General features: G+C 34.8%; 1 protein-coding gene across 6 annotated transcripts in view; it reads right to left on the minus strand.

Annotated features, from left to right (window-relative positions):
- ANKIB1 (ankyrin repeat and IBR domain containing 1) overlaps positions 1–23,364 on the minus strand; it is a 161,945-nt gene that overhangs the window by 12,103 nt on the left and 126,478 nt on the right. For all 6 annotated transcript variants that reach the window (XM_079152082.1, XM_079152083.1, XM_079152084.1 and 3 more), the window contains 5 exons: positions 20,352–20,440; positions 6,989–7,119; positions 1,755–1,889; positions 538–624; positions 385–451 (listed from right to left, as the gene is read on the minus strand). In XM_079152082.1, coding sequence (XP_079008208.1) covers positions 385–451; positions 538–624; positions 1,755–1,889; positions 6,989–7,119; positions 20,352–20,440 — 509 coding nt within the window. The remainder of the gene's footprint in view (positions 1–384; positions 452–537; positions 625–1,754; positions 1,890–6,988; positions 7,120–20,351; positions 20,441–23,364) is intronic.

Below are 23,364 nucleotides of genomic sequence, written 5' to 3' on the forward strand. Positions count from 1 at the left end.
GTTTCATGATATTTGGGTAGCATGTATATGTCGCTTCCATTGACTAGGTCAGGGATGCCCTTTACTAGAATCCATCACTTTCCCCAACACTGGAGAGCATCAGCAAAGGCACAATATAATCAAAGCCATGATGTGTTTTTGTCTGGTAATAGCATAGGTTGCATTAAGAGAAGCAGACTAGTTGCCAGGTGGAAAATCTCATCACAAGAGGTATAATCTGTTAGGATGCACTCATCCTTATGTCTCTTTCTCAGAAAATAAGAGGACACAGGTGAGCTAATGAATATAATGCCTTCCTTTAGAGGCCTAATCTCTTACCAGTGAACTGAATTAGCATGGAAGGATATTTTATATTAAATTATCACATAAACATTTAGAACTTACTTTCTTTGAGCGCTCTACTCAATTGCTCCATCTTTTCTTTGGCTGTTTTAAGAAGGCGTTGTTCTAACTAAAGGAACAAAATAAATACTTTAAACCATCTTTGTTTATTTACAACAGTGCAGTTCAACTCATTTGAAATGATTTGAGACATACCTGATAACTATGCTCATGGTTTTTAAATCTTGTATAATAGTGCATAAATCTGTCAAGTTCCTGAAATCGTTTGTGTTTTTTCTCAGCCTAGGAAACAAAAGTCCATAAATGACTTTTATAAAAACTACTAATTATTAAAGTTGGTTTTGGAGGGATTATTTAAAATTTATTAATAGTAATCAGTAGTAATGCATACATATTTGTTGGTTATTTTGCTAAGAAAAAATAATAATACATTTTAAGGGCTCTCAGAACGAAGTCTATATTGGTATTCTCTATAACAAATTGCTAGACCCATAACTCCACATCTTCAATGTCTTATTGTTTATTGTCGGAGACTGATTTGTGTCCCACTGAAATTCTTATGGTGGAAGTCTTAACCTAATGTGACTGTTTCTGGAGAAGGTACCTATTGAGGTGATTTTTGTTAAATAAGGTCATTAGTGTGGGAATCTAGTGTGTTAGGGTTGGTGTTCCTAGAAGAAAAGGGACACCAGAGTACTCTCATTCTTTTTCCTAGACAACATGAGAACACAAGTAAGAAGGTAGCTGGCTGTATGCAAACCAAGATGAGAATCCTCACTTAGAACCAGTCAGCTAGAACCTTGATCTTGGTCTTCAAAGCCTCCAGAATTGTGAGAAATAAATTTCTATTGTTTAAGCTACCCTGGTCTTTGGCATATGAGCAGACTAAGACACTGTATGCTATAATGTAATACTGTATTGTTGCTATTATATGAAAATTATTTTTAAGTCTTTACATAAGCAGGTTGAGACTGGGCTTTTCATACTTTCATCAACATCAAAAAGGGAAAGCTTAAAAAAAACTCTCAAGTTTGTAGAAAACTATTTTAACTAAAGCCTCCTCCAAAGTGTATTCAATTTAATGCCTCATTAAGATGAAGATAGGAGCTGGGCGTGGTGGTGGGCCCTTGTAATTCCAGGGGCTCTGGAGGCCAAGGCAGAAGGACTGCAAATTTGAGGTCAGCCTCAACAAATCAGCAAGGATATAAGTAACTTAGCGAGACCTTGCCTCACAAAACCAAAAGGGCTGAGATGTGGCTCAGTGGTAAAGCATTTCTGGGTTCAATTCTTGGTAGACCAAAGGGGGGGAAAAAAAAGATAAAGACAGGAACAGAAGAAATGCAAAATACTTCCCATGGTTTAAGTGGCTCATACAAAAATACAAAGGTCTGGGCTTAATTAGTTCTCTTTACCTCCACAGTCATTTCCTTGGATTGCTCCTCCACATGCTGAATGACTTCATAGCGAGTACATCTGTAATAACCTCCAGTGGAAGAGCTATGTTTTTTCCATTCCTCTAGGCAAATCCAGCAAAAGTCATACTTGCACTTCAAAAGAAAACATATATGCAAAACATTTCCCTATGTTAATATGCAAATACTGTTCTGCTTTTTAGTCAACCAGTTTGTAATGATTAAAAAATCCTGCCTGTGTGACCAGAAACAAAACATCTCAAAGATATGCCCTCTTTCTCATGTTTCCTTTGGCTATCATATCTGCATTATGGAAAGATGTTGGGATAGTTTTAAATTATTGCTTCTAGGTATTAATCAAAATGAAAATCACAATATTTTATGAAGTAATCATTAAAAATATCAAGAGAATGTTTTAAATAATAAAACAAATAGTGATAAACTGGTTTTGAAACTGGAATGTTTGTAAGATCTCTAAAAAGAACAGCTGACATTAAAAGCTGTTTCCCATTTTAAAGAAAATTTCCTTTACTTAATATTCCATAATTAGCAGACAATGCCAAAAATATGAGCATTCCAGTATGAAATTACATCTTTTTCTATTGTTTACTGATTTTGAATCAGAAAGATTTTCCCACTCCAAGTCTATGTTGTTTTCTGGTAATTTTTTTTAAAGAAACATTTAAATCTTTGAACTACTAGAAACATTTGGGTATGTAGAATACAGTATGAATTTATTTGTTCCCTGATAGCTGTCTCATTATCCTATTACCAATTACTCAATGATTCATTTGTATCTTCTGGTAAAGGATGTCACCTCTACCATATATTAAATTCCCATGTATGTGTGTGTATTTTCTGGGCTTGCTTTCTTTTGTGTTTCATGATCTGTTTATTCACATGCCAGCACCATACTGTTTTAATTATTGAGGATTTGTAATATTGCTTATCAAGGCTAGTACCCCTTTACTGTTCTTTTTCAGTGTTCCCGGTTATTGTTGCTTTAATTTCCCATATAAACTTTTTTGTTTGTTTTTATTTTTATGCAGTGCTTGGGATTGAACCCAGGGTGCCATGCATGCTAGGAAAGTGCAGTGGTACTGAGTCACATCCACAGTCCACTACATGAACTTTTGAATTAAGTTTACCTAGATGCAGAAACAAAATCTGTTGGTATTTTTGTTGGAGTCTTTCTATTTAAGAAATTAGTTGTCTTTTTATGTCTGTTATCCTTTGGGTCCTAGAAGGTCTTAAAATTTTTTCTATAAAAGTCATGCATATTTCTTAAATTTATTTGTAGGTGAGATCTTTCAGTATATAATCTTTCTGATGTTGTTGGTACTAATGAATATTATTACTTTCTGTGTATTATTTTTGTACTCTGCTACTTAACTGAATTTTTATTGTTTGTAGTAGTTTTTCAGGTGATTCTCATGAATTTCTAGGTATAAAATCATGCCATCTAGAGCAAAAGTGATATTTTTATTACCTAATATTTAAGTTTTATATCTTAATTTCCTTCTGTTGTTTAATTATGCTGGCCAGTATTACCAGTTTAATACTAATGATAATATAATAATGCAGATCATCCTTACCTTACTCTTGAGTTTAGGGAGCTGCCACTAGATAAATATTTTTATCAGACTTAAGTAGAATTCATTCTTTATTGATTTGAGTGTTTTATAAAGAATAATTGTTAAATTTTTGTCAAATGTCATTCAGTACCTATAGAAAATAGAAGACTTTCCTCCTTGGACTACAATAAGATGAGGTAAAATAACAGCTTTCCTCATATGGACCCGTTCTTATATTCCTGGAATAAACCCTGCTTCATCAATTACTCTCTAAATATGTTCTGATACTGTTTGCTAATATCTGTACGTGCTTTTTGTTTCCTCTTACTAGGACTTCTGTGTTGTTATTTACGAGTAAGATTAAGGTGTTATTTTTATGATCTTATCAAGTGGTATTAAGGTTCTACTCAATAAAAATAACTTGTTTCTTTAAAAATTAAAAAAAAAAAATTCCCAGAAACAGTTTAAACAACATTGGAATTACCTGCTCCTTAAAGGTTTGATAAAATTCTCCTGTGAAACTGTCAGGCCTACTGAAGGGACTAAAGAGGGAGATGGTCCTTAATGGGGTTTGTTGGTGGGGCACATATTTGTAAAACTTTTTCTTTTTCTTTATGCAAAAGAATATAATTGGATATTTTATCTCTTCTAGGGCCACTTTTAATTACTTTTTCTGAGAAAACAATCATTCATATGAGTCTGAAATATATCTGCAAGGGTTCTGCTAAATTATTATTTATTATTTCAGATCGTCTCTCTGATTATTTTTGTGTGTGTGTCTGTTTCCCTGTTTCTCATTTGGTGTATTTGAACTATCTCAACTTCATTTTTTATTATGTTAGCTTAGTGGTTTATTTATATTTTTTCTTCAGAAAATCATTTTTTTGGATTCATTTGTTGCATTGTTTTTTAGTTTATTTTTAAAGCTCGCTAATTTCTGCAACTTTTAAACCTTGTGGTTTTTCTTCACTTGTTTTTCTAAATTTCTGAATCACATTCTCAATTCTTTATTTTTTATTTTTTTAGGTGAATAAGGCTGTGAATATTTTTTATTGGTTCTTTTTAGTTATCTATAACATTAGGATTTATTTTGACAAAATTGCATGGAATATAGTTTGCTGTAATTCAGACCCTTCCCTTCCCATCCTCCTTCCCCCTGTTCCTTTTTCTCTATTCTACTGATCTATTTACTTAGTCTTTTTTTTTTTTTTTTTTAATTAATGTCTTATGGGTACATATGATGGTGAGATTCGCTGTGGTATATTCATATATGTACATAGGAAAGTTAGTTCAGGTTCATTCCACTTTTCCTCTCTTATCCCATCCCTCCTCTCTCCCCTTTGTCTACTCCATTGGTCTCTCATCTATTTAGATGGAACACACATCCCTTCCTTATTTTGGACTAACTTCGAATATCAGAAAATATTTGACCTTTGACTTTTTGGGTGTGACTTATTTCACTTAGCATGGTAGTCTTCAGTTCCATCTATTTGCCAACAAATTGCTGAACATATTTTTGAGCATTGCTTTAGCTGCAGTACTTAGATTTTGATAAGGCATTATCATTATTTTTGTTTTCTAGCAATTCTTTAATTTCCATTTTTTCTACTTAATTTGTCTGAAAGATTGAAAATTTCCAAGTGAAAAAGCCTTTTATATAACTTTACTATTAATTTCGATTTTACTCTCATGATCAGAGAATATTATTTGTATTATTTTCTACCTTTTGGCAAGTTATTGAGGTTTTGATGATTAAGGGTCGATTTTTTGTGTGAATGCTTCATGGTGCTTGAAAAGATGACACAAGTCCACATTTTCAGGATGTAGAATTCAAATATATATAATAACCACATATACTTTAGTTAATATATGGTATTTATGCCCTCTATTCCCTAATTTTTTGTCTGCCTGATATGAAATGAACAGAGAAAGCCCTTTACAACATGTTCTTACATAATAAACTAAAAACTTATTTCAAGGTTCAGACAAAATGTCTTAGTATCCTGCGCCCTTTTACTGCGGATTGATTGAATTCGAGCAGGAAAAGGAATATAGAACTTTAATAATTTTTACTTTTTAATTGTGGCATACAGTTTCACACAGAATGAGAAAATTAGTATAAGTAATTTAAAAATATTTAAGAATGACAAGTTAAATAGCTCCCAAAAATTATCTAAGGGGACATTAACGGACTAAATAATGTTTTTAAAAGAAATTAAATATTTTTAGAGGATTATATTTGTCATTCTTTTAAAATGTTTAACATTTGATTTCAGAAAGAAAAACTGCTTACTGAATCATAATTAATGCTGAGACATTAATATATTTTGTGATTTAATCTTTGTGATGGTGAATGGATTTAATTATACGTGACAAGTTGCTTCACCTACATATTTAAAAAATATTCCAGGAGTATTCAATTTTGCTGTAGCAAGGTTATTACTCTTCAGACAAGTCTTACATGTCATAATAAGAATGCTACTTTTCAGTTGCTACTCTCAATCCAAGCACTTCAGACAGTACTATTAAATATTCCTTCACTCATTTAGGTATGTGCTTATGAAGGAAATAAAGGTAAAGTTGAATCCTATCTCAGCCAACAACTGACTTTTAGAGTCACTCTGTATTTCCATACATATCTAGGTAGTCTATATAAGATTTTCCAAGAAAAAAATGAATACGGATATTGGAAATAATACCATAATTAGATGAAGTTACTTTGGTCCAATCCTTAGCCAAACTAATAAGCACTTTTAAATATTTTGCTCAAGACACTACACTGTTTTTTTTCTTTCTGCCTCACTAAGTTGATCCATTTATGTTAATTTTAATTGATTAAATTTATGATGGTGCTGGGGATTGAATCCAGAGGCACTCTATTACTGACTACATTCTCACTAAGTTTCTGAGGCCTGTCTCAAACTTGTGATCCTTTCTCAGTCTCCTGAGTCACTGGGATTATTGGTGTGGGCCACTGTGCATGACCATATGTTAATTTTAGAATAGATTTGTAAAATCATTTCTAACTGCCATTCTTTTGCAAGTTATAACTATAATTGTCATTAAATTTCAGGTTAAAAATCAAGTAATTCTTAGAAGAAAGTGAAGTGTTTTACTGGAATCCTCACTTTGAGTTTTTCTAAATGAGAAAAATTATTGTCCTCTCAATAGTTTTATGTAGTCATTTTTAACTTTTTTTTTTTTTTTTGGGGGTGCTGGGGATTAAACCCAGGGCCTTGTGCTTGCGAGGCAAGCACTCTACCAACTGCACTATATCCCCAGCCCCATGTAGTTGTTTTTAAACACTGATGACACAATAAAAACATTAGAATATCATTACAATTTTATAATAAAAATGTTTAAAATATAATTATGGATTAATAAAATGTTAACTTAATTCCAGAATATCTGAAACAGTAGTTTTTGTGTAATGAAATCAGGAGGGTATATTCTATTTAGCCTTCAGTCCTCTAAAACTAATTATTTATATGATTTTTCAGTCAAGTAGATCTTGTTGGCATTTTTATTTTCAATATGGTAATGAAAATTACTTATTTAGTTGATTGTTTCATTAGGAAAGCAACATTTCTGCTTTGGACTGATAATCAACTTATATTAAGATTCCAAATGCAAAGCATGCAAAATACTCCAACTTCTTACCTTAGCACACTGCATGTGATTGCAGCCTTCATTCTTCTGTATTGGAGACTTACAATTAGCACAAGGCTTGGAGTTAGTTAACAACCAGAGACAATTGGCAGCATCCTCATAAGCTTCACTAACTCCCACAACTTTGGGATATTAAGCACAAACATAAAAAGAAATGATTTTGTGTACAACTTCATGGAGGAAAAAAACCCACATTTTGCTTTCAGGTTAACTCTCCATTTTAATCATATATTTATTTTCCAATTAGGGTCTATGGCAAAATTTTTAAATTGCTTCATTTGGATTGGCAGGATTATAAGATAAGGAGCTTTATTCCACAATCTCTATTATCAAAAAAAATTTAAGTTCTTTTCTTTTCCCTGTAAACTTGTATCCAAACAAACTGGGGAAGAAAAGAACCAAAGAATGATTACTTTAGACAATAATTTCTTAAATAGGCCAGTTCAGTTGCAAACATAATTATCAGAAATTCTTCATTATAGTGAAAAGCAATAAATATCAACATCTTTTTTTTTGTTATCCATGATTATTTTGGGTAAACTTAAAATGAATCCAATGTGACATGTCTAAAAGTAAACTTACCATTTTCCCCAAACATGCTCTTTTCTCTAGCCTCCATAAAGATAAATAATGTCTGCCCAGAGTCAATCCAGGAAGAATATGATCTTCAATATTTTCCTCTTCCCCTCACTCCTGTCATCCTATCGATTCCACTTCTTTCTCTCTTATATCTGTTTCATCTCCATTTCCACTTTTATTGCTTTAGCTAGGGTCCTCCACACACACCTCTTGCCTAGATAATGAAAGTATAGAAGCCCAACCTATCTCCGAAGTTTCCTCCCTGTCTCACTCCCAACTAAACTGCCTATACAGTGATCTTTTTAAAATACAAATCTTAAAAATTGCAATTGCTCCTCACTGACTATAAGAAAAATTTGAATTGCTTTAGCAAAGAATACAGTCTTTTATCATCCAGTCATCCACTTGGCCAGCTTTGCTCACCCACTATTCCCACATCAATGTTTCAATGTTACACTTCTTAAATTCAATTTAAGATATTATAATTTGAGGTCTGCAAACTTCAGGAATGCCATGATTTTTAAAGATTTTAAATTTATAAACCTTTTCTCCACCACCCAACAAAGAGAGTTAGAGACACAAAATATAAATTTTATTTTTTTCAAGCAAGAATGCCAGTAATCCAGTAGGTTTTATTATTATTTTTTCTAGTCTTAAGTACATTGAGAAGTCCTACCTTTTCATTAGTGACAAAGATGTCAGAAAATCAATTTAGAATCATGGAGGGTAGTCCATCTAATCAAGCTTTTAATTATATGTAGACACTTTGAAAAGGGTTTAGCTCTATTGACCAAAATAGGGGAGAAACCAGACATTTTGAGTTTTGAAGATTAAAAGAAAAAGTTACTTCTCCCCACCTCCACCACAGATATAAGTCCCTGATGAGGGAGAGGGGACAAAGGTTTGGGCTGACTGATCTGGGAAGTGGCTTTACATATGAATTGGAGGAGCTGAGCACTACCAGCAGCCCTTTGATGGAACCTAGCAGTAGAGGAGTGGGGCTTCTTGCCACAGCAACACAATGGCACCTACTGTTGGACTGTAAAGCACTGACTTTTAATTTCACATAGAAAGAGAAACAATAGCAGCAGTGTGCTGATCAGACTTCACTCCAGTTCTAAACCCACTTGGTAGAAGATGGGTCAATGAGGGTGCTGGCAGATAGAATTCTCAGGATAATTTGATAGGGACAGGAGTTTCAGGGGAAACTTAGTATACTTATGGTTAATACGGTCAAGCTGTGGTGGTAATGCTGTTTACAAAAGGTAGTTCTAAAAAACCTATGAACTAAGTACATCAGGCATTTAAAACATAATTTTTGTTTAAAAGTAGTGGCATTTCTCCCTTCAGCGTCAACATTATTTTTAGCTCAGAGGCTCTAACATATTCTTATGACCCTTATTGTCCATTGTTATAGTAAATAAAGCACAAAGCTATTAAAACAAAGCAGCTGTGTGGCCTGCAACATAACAATTTTTTTTCTTTTGCCCATGGAGAGAACCCTATCTCCTAATTGTATTCTAGTGGATTACATTAAGTAAATCGCACTCAGGAAAACAACCATTACTATAATTAAAAAATACGTTGGAAAAAATGCCTTAATTTCCAATTCTCTGAACATGCTTATTTCAGACACTGTTTCTTTGTATATACTGTTCTTAATCCCTCCCACACTTTATCTATCTCCCCTCAAGCTCTCTGGTAAGTCTTCTTCACCCCTACTGACTTTCAAACTCTTCTCACTTCAGTTGCATCTTGTTTTATCTTAATCATCTAGATGTCTTAGGCCTCTTCATAAGAAACACTAACTTAATTTAACAAAGTGCTAGAGTTAAGGGAATCTTAAGATCTAATAGTAGAACCAAAAGGTATGCAAGTGAAAACAGCTGCATTTTAAAATATTTTGAATTCAATTCCATAACCATTTACTAAATATGTACTATGAAAAAATTACAAATTATATATTATTATATTATTATTATAATATATATTATATATTAACATCATTTCACAGAAAATATAATCCTGCTTCTTGCTCTGATTAGACACAATAAACATCAATTTCAGTGCTGAAAAAACTATATGAATTTTCATATGGAATTCATTTCACATGAATTTTAACCAATTTTCTTAATACCTTTTCTGATTAATTAAGATTTTGGTGCCTTTTAGTTTCACCATTCAGGGACTTTGGGAATAAGAGAGGAAACTATCTCATCAATCTACAAGTTTAGATAAAAATGTTTATGTGAGTTGGGTATGGTGGGATGTACCTATAATCTCAGCTGCTCAGGAGGCTGAAGCAGAAGGATCAAGTTCAAGGTCAGTCTGGGTCAACATAGTGAGACACCCATCTCAGAGAAAAAAATAAAATCTTATACCATTTATTTTGAATAATATGCAAAGAAAAAATGCTTATGATTCAAAATAGCATGTAACTTAAAATAGCATTCAGCCAAACTTTTCTTTCTTTGGAATATCATTTTTATATATTTAAGGATGATTATCTACTTTAGTATTACAGTTGGCCTATTATTATTTGCTTTATGTTTCATGATAAATTTCATAAGCTTAAGTGGTCATTAATAGCAGCCTATTGGCTACCATCTTTTAGTGCCAAGAACACACACCAATATAAAGAAAACACCTAGGTTTTTAGGCAACTTGAACTTTTTTTTTTTTTTTTTTTTTTGCAGTTTTAGTTTTGGTTTCTCTGGTAGAACATTTCTCAGGTATCAAGACTCTTGTCTCTCTTTTTTTTTTCCATTTTACCTCTTTTTTTTTAATTAAAAATCATAAATTTACATAGGGCAATATTGTTTGATTCATTGTTATTTTTTTCCCTTCCCCCCCACCCCTCCCACCCCTCTTTTCCCTCTATACAGTCCTTCCTTCCTCCATTCTTACCATCCTCCTTATCCCTAACCTTAAACCTAACCCTAACGCTAACCCCTCCTACACCCCATTATATGTCCTCATCCACTTATCAGCGAGATCATTCGTCCTTTAGTTTTTTGAGATTGGCTGATCTCACTTAGCAAGATATTCTCCAATTTCATCCATTTGCCTGCAAAGGCCATAATTTTATCATTCTTCATGGTGGAGTAATATTTCATTGTATATATATGCCACAGTTTCTTTATGCATTCATCAACTGAAGGGCATCTAGGTTGGTTCCACAGTCTGGCTATAGTGAATTGAGCAGCTATGAATATTGATGTGGCTGTATCTCTGTAGTATGCTGATTTTAAGTCCTTTGGATATAGGGCAAGGAGTGGGATAGCTGGGTCAAATGGTGGTTTCATTCCAAGCTTTCTGAGGAATCTCCACACTGCTTTCCAGAGTGGCTGCACTAATTTGCAACCCCACCAGCAATGTATGACTGTACCTTTTTCCCCACATCCTCGCCAACACCTGTTGTTACTTGTATTCTTGATAATCGCCATTCTAATTGGGGTGAGATGAAATCTTAGGGTGGTTTTGATTTGCATTTCTCTTATTACTAGAGATGTTGAACATTTTTTCATATATCTGTTGAATGCTTGTACATCTTCTTCTGTGAAGTGTCCATTTCCTTAGCCCCTTTGTTGATTGGATTATTGGTATTCTTGGTGTAGAGTTTTTTGAGTTCTTTATAGATTCTGGAAATTAGCGCTCTATCTGAAGTATGAGTGGCAAAGATTTTCTCCCACTCTGTAGGCTCTCTCTTCACATTACTGATAGTTTCCTTTGCTGAAAGAAAGCTTTTTAGTTTGAATCTATCCCAGTTGTTGATTCTTGCTTTTATTTCTTGTGCTATGGGAGTCCTGTTAAGGAAGTCTAGTCCTAAGACAACAAGTTGAAAGTTTGGACCTACTTTTTCTTCTATAAGATGCAGGGTCTCTGGTCTGATTCTGAGGTCCTTGATCCATTTTGAGTTGAGTTTTGTGCAGGGTGAGAGATAGGGGTTTAATTTCATTCTGTTGCATATGGTTTTCCAGTTTTCCCAGCACCATTTGTTGAAGAGGCTATCTTTTCTCCATTGCATGTTTTTGGCCCCTTTGTCTAGTATGAGAAAATTGTATTTATTTGGGTTTGTGTCCATGTCCTCTATTCTGTACCACTTATCTACCTGTCTATTTTGGTACCAATACCATGCCGTTTTTGTTACTATTGCTTTGTAATAGAGTTGAAGATCTGGTATTGTGATACCCCCTGCTTCGCTCTATCTACTGAGGATTGCTTTAGCTATTCTGGGTTTTTTATTCTTCTAGATGAATTTCATGATTGCTTGCTCTATTTCTGTAAGGTACATCATTGGGATTTTAATTGGAATTGCATTGAATCTATATAGCACTTTTGGTAGTATGGCCATTTTGACAATATTAGTTCTGCCTATCCAAGAACATAGAAGATATTTCCATCTTCTAAGGTTTTCTTTAATTTCTTTCTTTAGTGTTCTGTAGGTCTCATCGTAGAGGTCTTTCACCTCTTTTGAGAGATTGATTCCCAAGTATTTTATTTTTTTCGATGCTATTGTGAATGGGGTAGTTTTCCTAATTTCTCTTTCTGAAGATTCATCACTTATGTATAAAAATGCATTGGATTTATGAGCATTGATCTTGTAACCTGCTACTTTACTGAATTCACTTATGAGTTCTAAGAGTTTTCTGGTGGAATTTCCAGGTTCCTCTAAATATATAATCATGTCATCAGTGAACAGGGATAGTTTGAGTTCCTCTTTTCCAATTCTTATCCCTTTAATTTCTTTGGTTTGTCTAATTGCTCTGGCTAGAGTCTCAAGAACGATGTTGAATAGAAGAGGTGAACCTGCCTTGGTCTGGTTTTTAGGGGGAATGCTTTCAGTTTTTCACCATTTAGAATGATATTGGCCATGGGCTTAGCGTAGATGGCCTTTACAATGTTAAGGAATGTTCCCACTACCCCAATTTTTTCTAGTGTTTTGAGCATGAAGGGATGCTGTATTTTATCGAATGCTTTTTCTGCATCTATTGAAATAATCATGTGATTCTTAACTTTGAGTCTGTGGATATGGTGAATGATATTTATTGATTTCTGGATGTTGAATCAACCTTGCATCCCTGGGATAAAACCCACTTGATCGTGGCGCAGTATCTTTTTAATATATTTTTGTATGTGATTTGCTAAAATTTTGTTGAGAATTTTTGCGTCGATGTTCATTAAGGATATTGGTCTGAAATTTTCTTTCCTCGATGTGTCTCTGTCTGGTTTATGTATCAGGGTTATACTGGCTTCATAGAATGAGTTTGGGAGGGTTCCCTTCTCTTCTATTTTATGGAATACTTTGAGAAGTATTGGAATGAGCTCTTCTTTAAAGGTTTTGTAGAACTTGGCTGAGAACCCATCTGGTCCCGGACTTTTCTTTGCTGGTAGGCTTTTGATGACCTCTTCTATTTCATTGCTTGAAATTGATTTATTTAAGTTATGTATGTCCTCCTTGTTCAGTTTAGGTAATTCATATGTCTCTAGAAACTTGTTGATGTCTTCGAGGTTTCTGTTTGGTTGGAGTATAGAATTTCAAAATAGCTTCTAATTATGTTTTGTATTTCACTCGTGTCTGTTGTGATATTTCCTTGTTCACTCCGAATTTTAGTAATTTGGGATTCTCTCTCTTTCTCTTTGTTAGTGTGGCTAAGGGTTTATCAATTTTGTTTATTTTTTCAAAGAACCAATTATTTATTTTGTTAATTTTTCTGATTGTTTCTTTTGCTTCAATTTTGTTGATTTTGGCTCTGATTTTAACTATTTCCTGTCTTCTACTACTTTTGGTGTCGGTCTGCTCTTCTTTTTCTAGGGCTTTGAGCTGTAGTGTTAAGTTGTTTATTTGTTGGTTTCTACTTCTTTTGTTGAATATGCCCCATGAAATAAATCTTCCTCTAAGTACTGCTTTCATCGTGTCCCAGAGATTTTGATATGATGTGTCTTTGTTCTCGTTTACTTCTAAGAATTTTTAAATTTCCCTCCTGATGTCTTCTGTTATCCATTCATCATATAATAGTGTATTATTTAATCTCCAGGTATTGGAGAAGTTTCTGTGTTTTACTCTTTCATTTATTTCTAACTTCAATCCATTATGATCTGATAGAATACATGCTAGTGTCTCTATCTTCTTGTATTTGCTAACATTAGCTTTGTGGCATAATATATGCTCTATTTTAGAGAAGGATCCATGTGCTGCTGAGAAGAAAGTATGTTCGTTCTTTGTTGGATGGTATATTCTATATAAGTCAGTTAAGTCTAAATTGTTGATTGTGTTATTGAGATCTATGGTTTCTTTATTCAATTTTTATTTGGAAGATCAGTCCAGTGGTGAGAGAGGTGTGTTAAAATCGCCTAGTTTTATTGTGTTATGGTCTATTTGATTTCTGGAATTGAGAAGGATTTGTTTGACGTACATGGATGAGCCAATGTTCGGGGCATAGATATTTATGATTGTTATGTCTTGCTGATTTATGCTTCCCTTAAGCAGTATGTAATGTCCTTCTTTATCCCTTCTGACTAGTTTTGGCTTGAAGTCCACATTATCTGAAATGAGGATGGATACTCCAGCTTTTTTGCTGTGTCCGTGTGCATGGTATGTTTTTTTCCACCCTTTCACCTTTAGTCTATGGGTACCTCTTTCTATGAGATGAGTCTCTTGCAGGCAGCATATTGTTGGATTTTTCTTTTTAATCCAATCTGCCAGTCTATGTCTTTGATTGATGAGTTCAGGCCATTAACATTCAGTGTTATTATTGTGATATGATTTGTATTCCCAGTCATTTGACTCATTTTTGTTTTTTGACATGATTTGGTTTCTCCTTTATTTGGCTATTCCTTTAGGCTAGTTCCTCCCGTTGCTGATTTGCATCGTTGTTTTTCATCTCTTCGTCATGGAATATTTTGCTGAGAATGTTCTGTAATGCCGGCTTTCTTTTTGTAAATTCCTTTAGCTTTTGTTTATCATGGAAGCATCTTTTTTCATTGTCAAATCTGAAAGTAAGTTTTGCTGGGTATATGATTCTTGGTTGGCATCCATTTTCTTTCAGGGCTTGGTAAATGTTGTTCCAGGCCCTTCTAGCTTTTAGGGTCTGGATTGAAAAATCTGCTGATATTCTTATTGGTTTCCCCCTGAATGTAATTTGATTCTTTTCTCTCGTGGCCTTTAAAATTCTGTCTTTATTTTGTATGTTAGCTATTTTCATAATAATGTGCCTTGGTGTGGGTCTGTCGTAATTTTGTATATTTGGAGTCCTATAAGCCTCTTGTACTTGGTTTTGCGTTTCATTCTTCAGATTTGGGAAATTTTCTGATATTATTTCATTGTATAGATTGTTCATTCCTTTGGTTTGTTTCTCTAAGCCTTCCTCAATCCCAATAATTCTTAAATTTGGCCTTTTCATGATATCCCATAATTCTTGTAGATTCTGTTCATGATTTCTTACCATTTTTTCTGTTTGGTCAACCTTGTTTTCAAGATTAAATATTTTGTCTTCAATATCTGAGGTTCTGTCTTCCAGGTGTTCGATCCTGTTGGTTGTGCTTTCTATGGAGTTTTTAACTTGGTTTATTGTTTCCTTCATTTCAAGGATGTCTGTTTGGTTTTTTTTTCAGTATCTCTAACTCTTTATTGAAATGCTGTTTTGCTTCCCGTATTTGCTCTTTTAACTGTTGATTGGTGCGTTCATTTAATGCCTGCATTTGTTCTTTCATCTCCTCGTTTGCTTCCCTGATTGTTTTAATTATGCACATTCTGAACTCCGTTTCTGACATTTCTTCTGCTGTGCTGTCATTGGGTTTTATTGATATAGTATCTAGGTTTGTTTGGGACATTTTCTTCCCTTGTTTTCTCATATTGGTCAGATCTCAGTGGGACTCTGTGATATTGCAGATTTCCTCTATTGGCTTATAGTGTCCCTGTAGATTTCCAGTGTATCACCTCCCAGCTTTCAGTAGCCTGAAGTCTTGGATTAACTTGATAATGCAGTGCTTCCGAAGAATGCTGCCCCTAGCCCGCTACTGGTTCCAGGACTTGTAGCTTGCTATGTGTGGAAAGGCTCTCACTGGGGGCCCTGCTCCAAGAAGCTGGCCGTGTGGGAGGAGCCCACTGCCGGAGTGCGCAGGGCTGCCTGGGGAAGACTGTAGCTGCCCTGCCCTACTCTAATAAGCCACCTGAATCTGGGCCTGCCGCCCAGACTGATCTTTACCGGGTGGGGGAGACTCACTCTGTGGCTCTATTTTAGTCTGAGTCTCTCAATGCCTCCCCTTCTTGAATCCTGGGTTCTGGAGTGACTGGAGATGCAGTCACCCTCTAGTCCGCCATCTTGGATCGCCCCGTGGAAAAATCCTGTGGCCGGAGGGGGCAGGTCCACCTGGAGAGGTCTCTGGCTGCCCTGTCCTGCTCCCAGAGGCTGCTTGCGGGTCGGAGGTCTCTGCTGGCTTGGGGACTTGTGGCTGGCTTTGTGTAGAAAGGCTCTCACTGGGCGGTCTGCTTCGAGAAGCTAGCCTAGAAAGGCGCTTCCCGCTGGAGGGAGTCGGGCTGCTTTGGGAAGTCCCTGGCTGCCCTGTCCTGGTCTCTGAAGAACCTGCGGGGCCCAGAGCTCATCGCGTGTTGGCTCAGGGACTTGGAGCTGGTTCTGTGCAGAAAGGCTCTCACTGGGGGGCCTGCCCTGAGAAGCTCTTGTCTCTTATTCTATTTTTCAATGTTACTTCTTCTTTCTGAATCAAAATCCCATTTGGGCTCTTCAAGGATTACCTTTAGTGTTGTTGTTGTTGCTTGTGGTACAGGGGATTAAGCCCAGGGGCACTTAACCACTGGGCCACATCCCCAGCCTTTTTATATTTTATTTAGAGACAGGGTCTTGTTAAGTTGCTTAGGTCTCAATAAGTTGCTAAGGTTGCCTTTGAACTCATTATCTTTCTCCCTCAACCTCCAGAGTCACTGGGATTACAGGCATGTGACACAAGGCTTGGATATCTTCAGTTTTTAATTTGTGGTTTCCCTATCTATGGTCACCATTGGTAATCCATGCACACCATTTTCTAGTTTTTCTATTTCTTTTCTTATAAACAGGATCATTATCACAGGCAGGATTATTCTTTCACAGTCTCACCAATAATCTATTCCCAATAGCTAGGTCACTTTCCCTTTCCTTCCTTTGCACAAACTTATCTATGGGTATGGAAATGATTGATCCAATTTTAAAATGGTAAGGGATGATTAAAAATGATTAACTATCAATATACTTACTTTATATCTTGGATACTTTTGGCCATTTCTACTTAGGAATTAAACAGTATGCTACACTACTTCATGTGTATTAAATCTTCTAGCATACTAGATTTAAAACTAAATACAATGGCATCTTTTTTTTTTTTTTTTTTTTTTTTTTTTGGTGGTTCTGGGGATTGAACCCAGGGCCTTGTGCATGAGAAACAGGCACTCTACCAACTGAGCTATATTCCCAGTCCCAATTACATTTTCTTAATTCTCCTACATATACCCACTGCCTCACCTGAATTGCCCCTGTCTTGTTTACACCCTCAAAGCCTCTCACCTGCTCATTCTGAAAATGTCTCAGATATGGTGGTTCTGCCTGGTGCTTTAATAGTTTTTGATTTACCATCCCTACCTCTGCTTGAGTGGTCTTTCTAAGCAAGCATATTCATTCATCACTCTCCAACTAAAAACTCCTTTTCAGTATCTAAAGTCACACTTCCTGGCATTGTATACTACTCCCTCTCTGCACTCAATGTATGATTTGGACTCTTGTACGTGCAGTTGCATTTGTTATTTCATCTTACTGCACCCCTGTGCTGGATGTACTGATTTGTAGTCCTTGAATATTCCATGGTGTTTCACAACATTACTTCATCCTATGTCTGAAATGTCCTTCAAATTCAGGTCCATGTGAAGAACATCTATCACTTTCAAGATGGGACTTAAGAAGCATCAATTCTTTTATAAAGTGTTTTCTTTACCTTCCCTTTACCACAGGAACAATTCTCTCAACATTTATAACACATATCTTCTCTAAAATATGAATTTCAAGAGCATATAAGTCATCTTATTTGTCTTCTAATGTGCAACATCACTCAATAAATATTAAATAAAAAATGAAGATACTGGGCTAGGGATATAGCTCAGTTGGTAGAGTGCTTGCTTTGCAAGCACAAGGCCCTGGGTTCAATCCCCAGCACCGCAAAAAAAAAAAAAAAAAAAAAAAAAAAATGAAGATACCATTTGAAATCAACAAATTACTCCTAAGCTTTCTTAACATCTCTTCTGAGCTTCAGACAAGCATTTTCAAAATCCTATTGGACAACTCTACATGTGTGTCCTTAAGTTCAAAATATCCACAACAAGGCCCACTGTTTTCAAAGTAACTCCTTTTGCTGAATTTCCTAACGTTAACTAATGGCATCACGATACCCTCTGATCCAAATTACAAACACAACCTCCTGGGCTGGGTTATAGCTCAGTGGAAGAGCACTTGCTGGCACATGTGAGGCACTGGCTTCGATCCTTAGCATCACATAAAAATAAGTAAATAAATAAGATAAAGGTATTGTGTCTATCTACAACTAAAAAAAAAATTTTTTTTTTAATTAAGAAAAAAATCAACTCAACCTTCTGCCTCTGGTCTATTTCTCCTTCAATCTACCTTTCATAGGCAATCAGTTTTTTTTAATTTTGTTTTGTTTTTTTATGGTACAGGGATTGAACTCAAGGAAGGCTAATCACTGAGCCACATCCCCAGCCCTTTTTATTTTTAATTTTGAGACAAGATCTTGCTAAGTTGCTTAGGGCCTTCCTAAGTTACTGAGGCTGACTTTGAACTTGTGATTCTCTTGCCTCAGCCTCCTGAACTGCTGGGATTTCAGATATTCACATCGTGCCAGGTTCAATCAGTTATCTTGATTAAAAAGTCTCTGATAACTTCATTTCTCTATTTATTAAAAAAAAGTGGCATTCTGAGTCAGTGAACAAAATGAACCTTGAGGATCTAAATTACCAATACCATATCTCTATCTCTGCAAGACATGCTCAAATCCAATGCAGTCTACTGCCTTCAGAAGATTCTTCCATATTCTTCATACCTTCAACCTGAATTAGCTGTTCTTGTTTCTGCACTCTCACTGTTACTCTACTGTATCAGTTGTCATATAATACTGTAATTATCTGACTATTTCCCTTTTATCTCTGTATTTGCTGAAGGCTGGAATCATCTTTTTGTTTTGTTTATGGTATTAGGGATGGAACCCAGGGGTACTTTACTAGTAAACTAAGTCCCCAGCCCTTTTCATTTATTTTTTTTAAATTTTGAGATAGGATTTCACTAAGTTGCTGGGGTTGGCCTCAAACTTGCAATTCTCCTGCCTCAGTCTCCCAAATCGCTGGAGTTATAGGAATGAACCAATGTACCTGTTGGCATCATCTTATTGTTGCTTTGAACATAAGTATAGATTCACTGAGTGAATTCTTTAAAAAAATTTTTTTTTTTAGTTTTTGATTTGATGGACCTTTATTTTATTCATTTATTTATATGCGGTGCAGAGGATCAAACCCAGTGCCTCACACATGCTAGGCAAGCACTCTACCACTGAGCCACAACAACACCAGCCCTGAGTGAATTTTTTTAAAAAATATTTTTAGTTGTAAATGGACCTTCATTTTATTTATATGCAGTGCTGAGAATCAAACCCAGTGAGTCACGCATGTTAGGCAAGTGCTCTACCACTGAGCTACAACCCCGGACCACTGAGTGAATTCTTCATCCTGATTTGCAACATGTCAGAGTAACTCCACTATTAAAAACAAAAAAAAAAGGCTGGGGTTGTAGCTCAGGGGTAGAGCTCTTGCCTTGCACATGTCAGGTACTGGGTTCGATCCTCAGCACCACATAAAAATAAGGAAAGAAAATAAAGAAATTGAAAGAAATTGTGTCCGTCTACAGCTTAAAAAAAAAAAAAAAAAAAAAGAAGAAGAAGAGGAAAAAAAAGAAAATACTTTAAAAAGACAAACTAAATTAATTTACATTTATATTAATGTGAAAGAAAATAGTTGTCAGAAACACTTTAGGAGGTGGGAAAATATTGCCAAGTAGATATTTTTATTTTTTAATGTGGGAATTGCCACTAGGAAGGATTAAAAGGGAGTTCTTTTAGAGATTCAATCCATTCCATCATAAGGTATATGCTCTGTCACTCAGTACAACCTAAATATTAGTTTCCTCTGTAAAACAAGATTACTAACATCACCTCCTAGCATTTCTAAGCCGGGCTCGGTGGTGTACGCCTGTAATCCTAGCAGCTCAAGAGGCTGAGGCAGGAGGATGGCAAGTTCAAATCCAGCCTCAGCAAAAGCAAGGTGTTAAGCAACTTAGTGAGACCCTGTCTCTAAATAAAATACAAAATAAGGCTGGGGATGTGGCTCAGTAGCCGAGTTCCCCTGAGTTCAATCCCTGGTACCCTCCCCAACAAAAATGAGAAAATGTATTTATAGAAGTCTCAGTGATAACAGTTAAATATGACCCTCCCAGCCCTGTTTATCTTAGGCTGTAAAGTCATATTAGAAACATGGGACCTGTCTATGATTTCTTCTTGCAAAAAGTCAGATCTCCAAAAGGGTATTAATCAGAGGGGCAATGTTAAATATGGGAGCTCTACAAGCAACAAACTTGAAAACCTCTTAAATGAGATTATAAGAAATATGACATTATCTTTTGAATGGTATTAGGAAATACATAGCATAGTTATCTAAAATTCCTCTTACGTTCTTCTGGTTTCATTTCAGTTATTTTTTGTAGCCAGTTTTTCCATGTTTGGCAGTCACAAGGCTCATGTGCTTCACCAAGGCACTCCCTAAGGAAAAAAACAGAAAAGACAACTTAAAAATAACTTCAATATTAAGGTGGTACATGCCTATAATCCCAGTGGCTTGGGAGGCTGAGGCAACAGGATTGCAAGTTTGAAACCAGTCTCAGCATCTTAGTGAGACCCTGTATCAAAATTAAAAATTAAAAAAGGACTGGGGATGTAGCTCAGTGGTAAAATATACCTGGGTTCAATCCCAAGTATCCTAAAAATATATATATATTTTTCAATATATAAATATATTAAATATATTTAAATATATAATATATATTTATGACTTGGTTTATTTTATCTTTTTAGTTATAGTAGAATCCATTTTAACATAATCATACAAACATGGACTATTGTTCATTCTAATTCAGACCTCAGTACCTCTCTATAACTTAGTTTTAGAATGCCTTCAGAGCTGTTAAACATTTTTGACAATTAGGTTCCATTCTTATTAATACTTTAAGTGAACCCTACTCAAGGTGTGTTCCTCTGGCTAGCAGTATTACCATTACTTTGGTCTTGTTAGACAAGCAGAAGAGCTGGCCCCAAAGACCCCGAGATTAGAATCTGTATTTTATCAAAATTATCCCATAGTTCTTCATTTTAAAGTTTGAGAAGCACTGTTTTAAGTCACAGCCTTACAGTTATTTTTAACTTCAAATTCCCAGATAACTGCTAGGACAATTTAATATATTTTTACAAGAATTTGGCAAATTTTGGTTTAAATAATTAAAAACATCAATTTATCACTGGTAACTCAATTTTACATTCTTTCTACGGCTATATAAGAAGTTAAATAATAGGAGAAATCTAATATCTCTTAGATCATAATAAAAATAGAGGAGGCCGAGTTCCTGGTTGCTCTGTGGTGTGAAATCAAGAAAGTAGACAGGCAGCTTCCCCACAAGTGAGGTACTGGAAACCTTCAGGGATACTATAAACCCACAGAGTAGAAACTGTGGTAGATCCATACTGTTAGATGGGTAGACACACAACAACATGAAAAAGCAATGGAACAAATTACCCCAAGCAAGCCCAGATACTCCAGTAACAGAATCCAAATGCCATAGTGGAAGAAATGCCAGAGAAGGAGTTTAGAATGTACATAGCTAAACTGATCTGTGAAGTAAAAGATGATGTAAGAGAGAAAACACAGGCAGCAAAAGATCACTTCAGTAAAGAGAGATTAAAAAAAAAAAGAAGAAGAAAAAGAAATCCTTGAAATGAAGGAAACAATAAACCAAATCAAACAATAAACAAAATTAAAAGTTCAATAGCAAGTATCACCAACAGAAAATAAAACTGACCACACAGAGAAGATGGTAAGAAACCATGAATGAGAACTTCCAAGCATTATGAAATAACGTGAAAAGACCACATTTAAGATTTATTGGGATTGGTGAAGGCACAGAGATACAAACCAAAGGAATGTACAATCTTTTCAATGAGGTAATATCAGAAAATTTCCCAAAGCTAAAGAAATAAGTGGAAAATCAAATACAGGACCCCAAATGTGCAAAATTACATCAGACTCACATCAAGGCACATTATAATGACAATGCATAACATACAGAATAAGGATAAAAATTTAAAGACCGAGAGAGAAAAATATCAAATTATACATAGGGGGAAACCAATTTGGATCTCAGCTGATTTCTCAACCAAGACCCTCAAAGCTAGGAGGAGGTCCAAGAATCACGTATACCAAGCTCTGAAAGAAAAAGGATGCTAACCAAGAATCCGATGACTAGCAAAATTAAACTTCAGATTTGAAGATGAAATAAAAAATTTCCATGATAAACAAAAATTAAAGGAATTCACAACCAGAAAGCCTCCATTTCAGAATATTCTCAACAAAACATTCCACAAATATGGAAAAAAAAAAAAAGTGAAAACCAGTGAAGGGAGAAATAGTCAATCAAAGGAGAAACTAAATTAAAAACTAGAACAAACCAAAATGACCAGGAACACAAATCATATCTCAGTAATAACCTTGAACACTAATGGCCTAAAGACATATACTGGCAGATTGAATTAAAAAACAAGATCCAACAATATACTGTCTCCAAAGCAAAGACATTCACAGACCAAAGGTGAAAGAATGGAAAAAAAAATACCACCCACATGGATCATATAAACTAGCAGGGGTTTCTATCCTCTAAAATAGGACAAGTTATGTAAGCTATATAATTGTACTTATACAATTGTAATATTTACCTTAATACATTTTTAGCATCTGTAAGGTTGTTTAGATAGCTTCCTTTTCACTTTTTTCTTGCTTTTTTCTTGATTATACTTGTTAACTTTTATCAACTTTCAGCTGTATTATTTCTTTTCTATTTCACATTATTTCTCCTATTCTTACTTTTTCTTCCTACTACCTAATTTGAAAATAATTTGATTGTTAATCTAGCTTCTTTCTGATACACTTTAAGTTCTAAGTGTTCATCTGAGTACTATTTTGTCCCAGAGACTGATATTTTATGCTTTTATTATCACTTAGTTCAAAGGATTTCTTATTTACTTTTCTTATGCTTCCTTCTTTGACCTGTTAAATATTTATGTGTGCTGTTTAATTTTGAAGTTGTTGAGTTGTGGGGGTCGGGTTCTATATATATCTTAAGGTGACTTATTTTCAATGTAATAAATCATGTAGGAAACAGTCTGCATGATTTCAAATTTTTAAAATTTCTCAAAGTTTATTTTATGACATAGTATAGTCTATCCTTATTAATTTTCTACTTGTCATTTTTGTGCAGAGTTCTCTATAAATAACAAATTGATAATGTTGTTAAGCCTTCTTAACATTAACATTAATGATAAGCCTATATCATTACTCCTTCTAGCAAAGTGAGAGGGCTTTATATATCCAAATATGATTGTAATATATTGGAAAACAGGTTGAATAGTCCTGCTGTCAG

Source organism: Sciurus vulgaris, assembly GCF_902686455.1.
Source record: "Sciurus vulgaris genome assembly, chromosome: 8".
Lineage (NCBI taxonomy): Eukaryota > Metazoa > Chordata > Mammalia > Rodentia > Sciuridae > Sciurus > Sciurus vulgaris.